The 11,708-nt window shown below is 34.8% G+C and overlaps 2 protein-coding genes across 2 annotated transcripts; both read right to left on the bottom strand.

The window, feature by feature from the left end:
• Window positions 1-254: 254 nt before the first annotated feature.
• LOC108761763 (uncharacterized protein DDB_G0292186) lies at window positions 255-2,719 on the bottom strand. The gene is made up of 2 exons (XM_018508474.1): window positions 2,599-2,719; window positions 255-2,050 (listed from the first exon to the last, which is right to left on the bottom strand). Exons 1-2 carry the CDS (start codon window positions 2,608-2,610, stop codon window positions 452-454), a joined length of 1,611 nt encoding a protein of 536 aa, XP_018363976.1. The 5' UTR covers window positions 2,611-2,719; the 3' UTR covers window positions 255-451.
• A 4,794-nt stretch (window positions 2,720-7,513) lies between these two features.
• Window positions 7,514-11,091, bottom strand: LOC108761761 (putative protein TPRXL). Its single transcript, XM_018508471.1, has 2 exons — window positions 11,012-11,091; window positions 7,514-9,223 (listed from the first exon to the last, which is right to left on the bottom strand). Exons 1-2 carry the CDS (start codon window positions 11,021-11,023, stop codon window positions 7,835-7,837), a joined length of 1,401 nt encoding a protein of 466 aa, XP_018363973.1. The 5' UTR covers window positions 11,024-11,091; the 3' UTR covers window positions 7,514-7,834.
• Window positions 11,092-11,708: the final 617 nt, after the last annotated feature.

Below are 11,708 nucleotides of genomic sequence, written 5' to 3'. Positions count from 1 at the left end.
ATTTAATTACAAATTTAGAGATTTAAAATTATTTAGTGTATGAGATATTTTTCTACTTGTATCGCCACTTACCTGTAGGTATATCAAACTGAAAAAAGGAATCAACCAGAACGGGTAAATATCGTTAAGTTTTTATAAGTGGGATTTATTTTATAATCTTAAAATTAAAATCGTAGATTATTTACTTGTAATTTTGGACTATAAGTAAAATAAAAATAAAATAAAACATTCAACATGAAAAACTGAGTGTAAACTATTAACTTAGCTGTGTATTTTCGTAAATAATTAATACATTATAAATGTAAAAACAAAGTTTGATATGTGGTGTTCTATACAGTTGTTTAGTTTGCTAGGACAAGAAGTCGCGTCAATTCAACAACAAGAAATAACAACAGTGCAACTTATACATAATAGTATCAAATCAGTTTGAGTGTTTGCTGTATTTTATCTTCTATTGTTTTGCTCCAAACTTGCCGTTGATCTCATCTTGCTGCTGCTGCTGCACCTGCTGATCAGAATCGTAAGCGGAGTACTGATAAATGTACGATCGAGTTGTCTGAGGAGCAGTAGTAAAACCCTCATTCTGATAAGAACCCGCTTGATTCTGATAGGTTCCATAATTCTGCTCTTGCTTGTGGCCTGTCTGACTGTAAGTACCGTCGTAATTCTGTGACGCGTCGTAACTGCCGTATTTGTCAGTTTGACCTGCCAGTCTTGCGTTGGCCGCATGAGCGCGATGATTGCTGCCACTTTCAGGCGATGTATACGACACTTGGGAGTGATTCCGCGATCCTGGCTTTCGGGTATTTGAGTACTTACTCTTACTCGAGGCCCTCTGAGTCGACGAACTCTGCTTCGTACGTTCCCTATTGACCTTAGGGATTCCGACGGAATCGATCACGTAGGCAGCAGCGGCTTTGTTTCCCGCGTCTGGAAGGCTCACGTACGACGCCGCGTTTGAATTGTAAACGTTCTGGTTCTCGTACGATCCACCGTACGATCCATCATTGGCACCGTTTAAAGCGTCCCTACTGGTGTCGTAGGTGTTGCCGACTTGTTGCTGTCCCAATAGATTCGCAAAAGCTTGGCTCGTCGTCTGTTCAATCTGTTGAGTGTTGACGTATGCAGTAGACGGCTGGTAATCTTGATTAATTAGCTGTTCTACGTTGATGACTTTATACGTCACTTTTGGCGAAGATATCGGTAGATTCTTCACTTGAACATTTTGCGCGAGTTGATTGTACGGATTGGCCGCTTTATACGTGCTGGATTGCACGTCAAGGTCCCGTGAGTTGCCGGCTATGTAGTTTCCGCCGTCCACGAAGTGACTCACCTGTGCATCTTGGCTCGTCTCTTCTTTCTCAACCTTTTTGTCCTGCTTGTCGTCTTCCGCGATGGGAACTTGCGGTGTCTCTTGATAAAAGACACCTAGGAACTGCGGCTGCCCCTGCGGGTGCCCCTGCGGGTACACCTGCGGCTGCGATTGCGGCTGTGGTTGCGGCTGCGATTGCGGCTGCGGTTGCGGCTGCGATTGCGGCTGTGATTGCGGCTGCGGTTGCGGCTGAGACTGAGGCTGTGGCTGCGCCGGTGGCGGCGGCGGTGGCGGGAACAGACCGTGATTGAAGTAATGAGTGTAGTAATAGGGCGGTTGATAGTAATAGTTTGGATACGGTGACATGGGATTCACCGCGTACGAGGCAGGATATGAATTATAGGCAGGATATGGCGCGTACACATATAAGTCGCCACCGTTATAATACGTGGGATTGACGAATGAGGATGTGCTGTTTGTGAGATACGGATTATAATTAGGATTATTGTAAGGATCCCTTTGATAATTGTTGCTGTAGCTGGAGCTATAGGTGTCCTTGGCGTCGACTTTCGGCGCGTACAGTTCCGATGTTAATTGAGTGTTTTCTTCTGTTTCGGTGCCTCGCTTTAGTTTGTGGTTGTAAGGGTACTCCGGATATGTCGGAAATGGATCATTATTGAAATTCTCAGTTTTATCCGACCAGGCGAAAATTGCTGGTGATAGCAAGCAGAACAGTATCTGTAATAAATAATTGTATTTGTAATAAAATAGAATTGACAATTCTACAATTATGCTAATTAAAAATAATGTACACTTTCAATTTTGTATTGATAGGAGATATGGATGTAACTACTTCGTAATATTAATTAATAATATATTATAATAGTGTACTGTGTAATTGCGTAAAGAAATGAAAATATTTATCAGTAATTATAATATAACTTTAGAAACTGCATTTAAATTAATGATATGATTAAAGTATTGTTTATCAATTTATAATTATCTTCATGCATACCTACGCATATACAAACGAAATCTCTAAAAATTAAAATAAAAGTATGTTTCACATTTTAATTTCAAAATTAAATACATTAAATCTAAAATCGTTTTAAAACATAACAAATTTTCCTAAAATGCCTGTCTGTAATTCCCGTGCAAAATAAATTAGACAATAAACTTAGCGCTAAGTACATTTATAGCATTAAATTAAATATGAAATCTTCTTCATTTAATTAATAAATTTATTAGTTTATTTCGTAATTTATAATTAATTTATTATTACTAACCAGCTGCTTCATCTCCGCCGTCGGATAGCTGTGAAGCTATGTTTCTTCCGTCGTTTAATTGCTATCTCATCCAACACCTCGTCCGCACTAGTAATTTCGTAGATCAGACCGACACGACAGTTCCACCTTTAATGACACATCGACCGGCATTGAATTTCTCCTTTATACCCGAGCACCGGAAAAATTACGGAAACTAGTTTAACATTTCTCTGCTCTTATGTGTAGGCAACTGGAAGTGATAGTGCACGCCTCGACAGTGTATGGCAGTGGGCTGTAACGTTACAAAAAGTTACGAAAAACCAAGTTATAATTTTAATGCTAAATTAAAAATTATGTAAAATAAACATTTAAAGCACTTGTCTTTAAAATTATAGTCGCTAAAGTAGTCAATTTATTTTTAATAGGAACAGAAAATAAAAAATAAAAGAATTAAATTAAAAAAGTTGGTAATCTTAACTTACTTCCGTAAAATATGTTTTTGTTCGAGAATTTCTCAAATCTAAAAGTCTATATGTGTCCTTTCATTTGTGTGTATGAAAGAAACAACATTAGAAGCATTAAAGATTATAATATAATCATAAAATTTAAATATTAAATATTAAACTAATAACTTCATAATATATCGATTTTTCATATACGGTTACCTACGTATCTTGAATTTCACAATGCTTTACAGCTCTTTAAAAAAGGATACTATTACATTCTACAGAATGTTGTCTGCTTCAAAATTGACCTACATTTTTTTTGCGCTTGTTTATTATTAAGAAACTCATTATTAAATATTTCATTTTAATAAGTTCACTTGAGTATTTCAAGCTAAGAGATTGTTTTTTTTTTAGTTAGTATGATTTTAAGAAAATATATTTTGATATAAAAAATTTGACTTGCGCTTTTAGCGCTTTCTCGTTTACTATTAAAATTTTATTAAAAACAATATGCTTTTTTTCAATAAACGCAAATATCCAAAAATATATCATGAACTAGATAAGGTAGGATAAACTCGGGTATGATGGCCATAGTTTTTTAAAATGCAAAAAACATACATTTATTCTTATTACTTTTTAACAATATTTGAGATATTACTTTCACTGAAACTTAAAGTAACAAATACTATCGAAATTAAAGAGAAAATACTTAACAGAACTTTAATTTTATAAAAATATTACAAAGTATTCATTGGCCATCTTATCTAATTTTTAGGGAAAAGATGGCCATAACATTAAGAAAAATAGTATTTATAAATAAATAGTGAAAATAAAAGTATTAATTATAAGTCACATTGCAATTTACGTACCTTTATTGAGTATGTAATGTTGATTATGGCAGCTGAACTGTAATTTATTAGACATTAAAACAGTTTTTAGCAGACACGTGCAAAACTTTGCAGATAGTCGAAAGAAAAAATATTAGATAATTTTTATAATATTGTTATTTTGAACAGTGTACGCATACGAACTACTGTAAATATTGATTATCTTTAAGAATGACTATAAAAATGCACTATTTATCAATTGTTGGAGAAATTATGGCCTATGGCCATCTTTTCCGTATGGCCATAATACCCTAGTTTACCCTATCAAAGTTTAGTTTTGATTCCATGGTTTCAAAAAAGATGCAATTTGATAAAAAAAATTTGACCTTGGCCAAGAAAAGCACCTCTGTAATATATTTTACAACGCATGAAAATCCGAATTGAATCGGTCGAATTGAAAAGGCCGAAGAAAAAGACGATAGCCACTCGAAGCGAACGGACCAGGAAGTGGAGCGCCCTCCGGCATCCTCGAGAAGGATCTTTCCAATCTTGCTCAAACAACACCTTTCGCGACTGTACCTTTGAAAACATCGATTTACTTCACTTTCACCCGTGCACCATCTCTCACCGACAAAATGTTCTTATCAAGCAGACCGCATCTATGATAACAACATTTGAAATGGACGATCGCGACGATATTCGAAAAAAAAATCTTGCCATCAATTTCTCTTACCTTAGAAAGAGATATCATTAAAGAAAGAGATATCATGGAATAACTTAATATCTATTGGTGCTTTTCACTTGTGTATCAGGTACCAGAATATATATCTTCAATAAAATATAATTCATTATTATTTAAATAATACAAATATTTAGTGAAATTATTTCATAATTCCATGATATATAATACAATATCAGCATATATAACATAATTTTTCGAACTAAATATTAATTAAACAAGCATCAATTAAAAATATATAACGTTTTTCTTGCGTACAATTAAAATTTATCAAATACCGATTTTTCTTTTAATAAACATTTTGAGTGAATTTAAAAAATCTTGTATCACACATATCGTCGAATTCTAAATATTTTATTGCATCTATTTAATTACAAATTCTACTTCATCCGTTTAACTTTGAAAGTATACAGCAACAAAAGCGTTCCTTTTTATACATCTAACTGCTGCATTACCTTTCGCACACGTTCGCATCTCATTCAACTTACTTCACTAGAAAAAAAGTCTCGCGTTACAGGTCAGTACGTTACGAAAGTGAATCTCCCAGTTGTCTGACAGGATGGGGACTCGCAGTCCGAGATCAAGTCAAAGATGCGTGACGGAGGTCCGCCCGGAGGAACGTCTTTGCGAAGAGTAAGAGCGAACTTTTCCCGCTCTCGCCGTACCGGGGCGTGAGATTGAGACAAGCCTGAGCGTGTCTCGCAAAACCAGTCAGAAAATAGTGAAAAGTTGTGCTTTTTGTATTTGCGAGACAGACCGGTTAGATCGGGCATATAGCAACGACGTGGGGCGTATATCTCGGCTAGATTACACATCTGAAGAGCTAAGACCTCTGCCATGCGTGCGGCTCTCTCGTGTGACTGATGTCATGTTGCATCGTGTCGTGCTGCCCTCGCATGCGTATGTAAGTACACACGTACTCATGCATATGAGTCACAGAAAATGGGTCAGGTATACGAAAGGAGCGAGTAATACGCGATTGGAGCGGTTAACCAAAGTCGCTTTCTTACGCGTAGGCGACGAAGTATATCTCTTTGGTTGAAAACTTGATTAATGTAAATAAACTAATTGCTTTGTCGTGTTAGTAACTGAATGACTGATCACGATTTCCATCATGATCTATTAATCATCTAGTGATCGGGGGGAGGAGGAGGTAATGTCATGTTTTATTAATATAAAATTTATATTAAATTAAATTATGTTAAAATGTTTCATGTAATGTGTTTGGAAACGTTAAATGTAGTTTAATAAGTTATTGTCTGTCGCAAATTATTTTATATAATTTATAAATTTTGAATTATAAAATTATATATATTTTATAAGTTTTAAATTATAAAAATACAAGAATGATAAAAGAGAGTAAAATTATTTACAGTTTTGAGATTCTTATTAACATTTAATTATTATTATTTTTATAAAGATGCTTATTAGCATCAACAATTATTAAATTGCTTATCAATTTAATAAGTGATATTATTACTGTGATTTTGTTCACGATTATGTTTTAACACTGAAAAATTTTGGCTTGCAATTTGCAGAATCAGATTTATATAAATTCACACAGAAATGTTTAAGCATTAAGATCCGCTTAGACTGAATATGAAATGCTATTAACAAGAATAATGAGTTCAATAGAAAAATATGACGATCAATAATTTCTAAAATAAAAATACTTAATTGGTAATTATTTTACTAATCTTAGATATTAATATCAATAATTATAATTTTATAACTTCTTATTTTAATTTAAATGATATATTGAGCTTTAAGTAGCACTTTTGATGCACAAAAGAATAATATAAACTAGCAAGGCAACATATAAATTATATTTATTAAATATTATTTTAACAAGCAACACAGAAATATCATTTTATTATGCTATGTAATTTCGTTCTCTTTTAAGATTAATTATTTTATAATTATGTATCCATATCTCAAAAAAGAAAATAGGTTATACATATATTATTATTATCAATATCATTATCAATTTCCATTATATATGACATTACATTGCACTTATAGATAAATCTTAACCAGTCAATCTTACTGTCTGCAGCTGGCAATCACTTTCCAAAATAAAATAAAGGTTTTGAAAAATATCTCTTACTCACCCTGATCCGTCCTGGCCTTGGAGTAAAAGCGATCCCGTTCTGTTCGTTGGACGGACTTATGCTTTTATTATATTTCATGTGCGGTTATACCGTTGCCGTTCGTGCGATTAATAACTTTCACAGTAGCGCCGCGGGTAAAAGCAACATTGGTCGTTGTTAGATACGTCAATTTTGATGGACAACAATACTAACGACAGGATCCATTCAAGTATCTTTTGATACGCGTATTGCCCTCCATCGCGCGTGTCGAATCAATTACTCAGTATTCGCGAAGATATATTTGTAAACTCGAACACGCGAAAGTAAACCAGCACTCTATATGTTTTAATTGCAGTATGAATTGAAATAATTGGATCAAAATTATATCTTATTTGTCGATTTACACTTTCACTTTTCCGATCTCTTTGATCATCTTCATTACTGTGCGTGTTTGATCTTTATTAAGAGACAAAACGTTGGCGTACAGTCTTATGCACGCCGCACGCAATATGCAACATGCAATTTATTGGTATATAGTATATAATTTTCGTGACTCTAGAAACTTATTTGAACTCTTATGCTATTCGAAATTTATGAGTCGATCGTAAATATCGCTAAATTAATTGCCGATCGTTAATTGTTATAAATTTAATTAATTGTAATAAACTTAACATAACGATAATACGATCAATTTTCAAGATTTAAAATGAGTTCTCTGGTATTCGTTGGAAAATCAACTCATTTATTACAAAAGAATGTATAAAACTACGTAACAAAAATCACAATTGTCAGTGATACAAAGAATAACAGGGACCTACTACAATACATATGATATAAATATAGATAACAATTAGGTATTTGAGTACAATTACAGTACAGAGATTTCTGTCCCTAGATATAGATCATACAGTAGAAAATTTAAATATAAATATTTATTCTATTGTATCTCAACAACATACATGGTTTTCTACTTGAGAAATACTATTGCTATTTTTCATGGCAAGACCGAGTCAGCATAAGATTAGATAATTAGATGGATTCGGCGTTTAATTACTCATTCGTCGAGATCCAAACATGGATCTTGAAATCATAATCCTAAGCTGTTATCGAATCCTGACAATGTGTCGGGACGCAGAAAGATTTACAAAACATAAATTAATATTTTCCGTTTGGAACTGAGTACGAAATCGTGTCATACTTTGCGCCACCTAAGTCCGCATTTACAGTTTTCTCGGAAACGTATCCGATATATCTCGGACTTACGCCAGTATGAGTGCCTTGCGAATCCGCGGATGTCCCGTGGGAACTGGACGAGCTATATATTGTGGGCGTATAGCCGTGGCTTCCGGTGTAAGTTACGACGGGGCTGGAACTGGAAGCTGCTGCGTAATTTGCGCTGAGGGTATAGCTGGGACCAGCGCCGGAGTAGCCGGAACTGGAAGAACCCACATGACTGATACTCGGACTCGCATAAGAGGCACTGGGGCTAGAATAGCTGGTACTGCTACCGGACGAATGAGACGGCAGATAATTCGTGTACGTGATGGTGTTGGACGATCCCGAGTTCGAGTGAGATCCTGAAGTGATTGGTAGCTGATAGTTGGAACCACCGGACGAAAATCCGGAATGAGTGCTGGAAGATCCTGAAGTAACGGGATAACTGGACGACGCAGCACCAGAGGACAATGAAGAGATTCCGTGAGATCCTGAGCTAATCGGAAGAGAATAAGTGGCTCCTTGAGTACCCGAAGAGCTACCAAGGGTAGAGATGCCGTGAGAAGATGTAGACGGGAGGCTGTAGCTGGAGGGGCTGCCGTGCGAACCGCTAGCGATGATCAGGCCACCTGTCACGGGGTGCGAAGAACTTGAAGATGCGGAATGAGTAGGAAGACTGTAGCCTGACGAGGCGCCCGATGAGCCCAATGATAGACCATGTTGTTGGTTTGACGATCCCAGTACGAGCTGAAAACCAACGTTAGATCCTCCGTTGCTGTAAGCCGAGAGTCCGTGGCCATTGGTAGCGTAGACCGGCGCGTTGTGCGAGTTGGAACTGGAAGTACTTGCGGCACTGCCACCATGGGCTCCGAAAGTAACGGGACCTGTTTTCGCTGGAGCAAATAGTGCGTTGCTACTTCCGCCGCTTCCCAGATGAGCTATGCTGGGCACGGAGTAGGTACCTTGAGCCGAGTGTCCACCCAAAGAGACACTTTGGTGACTCAAGTGACTGTGGCTCAATCCAGGTGACTGGTACCCGGATCCAAGACTGAGACCGCTGGACGGCGCTAAGGCATATCCGATTCCATGGCCGACGGAGCCGCCCGAATTGAGCAAACCGCCGTGTCCTAGGGAGAAGCCACCGGACGATCCACCTAGCTCGTAACCGGAACTCAAGCCCGAAACGGGAGACGAATAGGAGGAAGAAGATCCCGACGGGAAAGTTATCAAGTTGTCGTTGATGCCGCGTTTGTCCTTCAGCTGCAATAGAAGCTGAGTTGGCAGATTTTCATTGCAGCAGACTCCACAGGCGAAAGCCACCAGAAACACCTACACGATCAGATCAGTTGTTATCGCACTTCTTTATACATCACTTTCTAGGGTGTCCCACTTTCGTGCAATTGATCAGTTTGCGTGAAAGTGGAATACAAAACTACAATATTAGCCAATTATATTAAACTGTTACCCGAGTTATAATTACAGATGAGCTATGAATAGTTACGTTAATTGAACAAAAAACAGGTGGTAAATTCTAATTAGTCAGTGGAGTAGATGAAAATTAATTGGCTGATCTAGCGCATTATTATCACTGTATTATGAGTTGATAGTCGATAATTAATGCACGTGATACGTAATCTAACTATGAGTGGTTACATGATAACTACATCGTATTAATTAATATTGTAATTCAGTTAATATTCGTGGGAAAGTATTTAATCAGAATTTGAAATAGATGAATCGTAATTAATACGAGTGCTTTGAATTTAACGTAAAATGTGTAAAATATTTTAAATATCAATTTAAGTCGTTATAACTAATTAATTAAACTAAAATAGTTCAATCTCAATTATGGCTAATATATATATGTATCTATGTATAGATATATATATATATACTTAATAAATAATTATTAAGAGAAAAGCTAAAAGATCTAAGCAGTTGTATACGTAATTAAATTTGTTATATTAATTAACTAACTCTTATAAATATTTCACTATAATAATAATTTTATTAAAAAATAATATTTTTATGTATATCGTTGATATTATGTTAATTTTAATATTCCCGACATTAATATGTTTAATCAATTTAAGTACATATTCCTCAATAAACAAAATAAAAATTAAAATAAAAGCGAGTTGCAGAGTGTTTTATATACTTAGATCAGTATACACAATCTGCGGTCTACGAACTGCATGTGGCTTATCAGCGAATTTTTTCCGACTTGCCGAAATAAATGTTAAAGATTTTACCTATTTCTAAAAATAATCCTCTAAAAACGACTCTTAAAAAAGGTTGCACTGTACTAAATAATATAATTATTGTAATATATTAGTAATATAAATAAAACTTTAACCTATAACTTGTTATTGAAAAACAATATAAACTCTCTTTTGGAAACCAACCAAAGACGAATAATAGATGTTAAATAATATTAATTAAATTTAATGTGTTCAATATATTAAAAATTGACGCGAAATTAGTTTCGACTTACATAGTCTTCATCATTTGCTTATAGCTACTAATAACATAAGTAGTTATAAGCGACTGATAAAGACTATGTAAATCAAAACTAGTATCGCGTCAATTTTTAATGACACGAAACTTTGGTCGGTTTTCAAATATAGTTTATATTGATTAGTAATATGCTGTAGATATTAATTGCAATATATTTAGTTTATTAATTTTTGGACACTGTATTGCAAATTTAAATACGTTAATATAAAATTATTACTTAATTATTTACTAGTAACATCTATTAAAAATTAAATGATAAGTAAATAAATATAGTGTCTATATCATATCCACTAAATGAAAACTTAATAAAAATTTTATTTCTTAAGTTATTATATTTTACGTTAATTATAATATATTTATATAAATTATTAAACACACACATTATATCTTAATGCTTTAAAAGCAAAATTTCTTGGAAATTATTTAGAAATAAAAAGTTTAAAAGTTTAATGACTGAACATCACTTTTGTTTGATAGTTTGTATAAAAAGAGCAATTATACAGTTGCAATATGTACAAAACACACACGAAAACACAAAAATGATCGGTACGGAAATTAGAACTGAATTTTCGCAAACACTTGTGAAGACGTGATACTCACAATAAACAACATGCTTGCCAAAATGGGGTTGCTGTTGTAACTATCTCGTAACTTAGTGGTAGACGAGTGGTTGAATGATATTGTGGTCTCTGATGCCATTGCTAGCAAGAAGAAAGCCTTTATACATGGATCCCCTCTCGTACGGTGAAAGAAAGGTCTAGGTGAAGGTAAATATCCCCTCGCTAATATGTCGAGCGTCGCATCGCATCGTCGCCGTTTGGCACAGATAGTAGTCAACTGCAACGCGGGGACTATTCACATGTGTTTTGCAAATCAGACCCCACTTGCAGGTGAAAAGCGGACCAATTCGATCCTTATCGACCGCAATTCTTATAATTAGTTGAAAAAGATAATTTTAAATTATAGTTAAATTATAGTAATTGTAACCATTTTTATGGTAATAATAACTATAATTTTATAGTCATTTTTTGTTACAAGCTATACATATTTGTCGATAGAACTATACATATAATTATTATCATTATGGCAGTAATAATCATAATTGTAATAACATGTAATTATAGTTACAATTATCAAAAATGTTTCCCTCAATGTGAGGAGAGGAAAAAGAAAAGACTCAAAATTCGTTGGCGAACAGTGTCAACTGGGTCAGCACATAAGGGGCTCGAAACGATTTTTTGCTTCTCTTGCGTAACAGATTGAAATTTTGTCCTCTCGCTTCTTGTTACCCCTGCAC

Source organism: Trachymyrmex cornetzi, unplaced genomic scaffold (assembly GCF_001594075.2).
Source record: "Trachymyrmex cornetzi isolate Tcor2-1 unplaced genomic scaffold, Tcor1.1 scaffold262, whole genome shotgun sequence".
Classification (NCBI taxonomy): Eukaryota; Metazoa; Arthropoda; class Insecta; order Hymenoptera; family Formicidae; genus Trachymyrmex; species Trachymyrmex cornetzi.
Note: the sequence above shows the minus strand (reverse complement) of the source record. Positions and strands in the feature narration are given on the sequence as shown.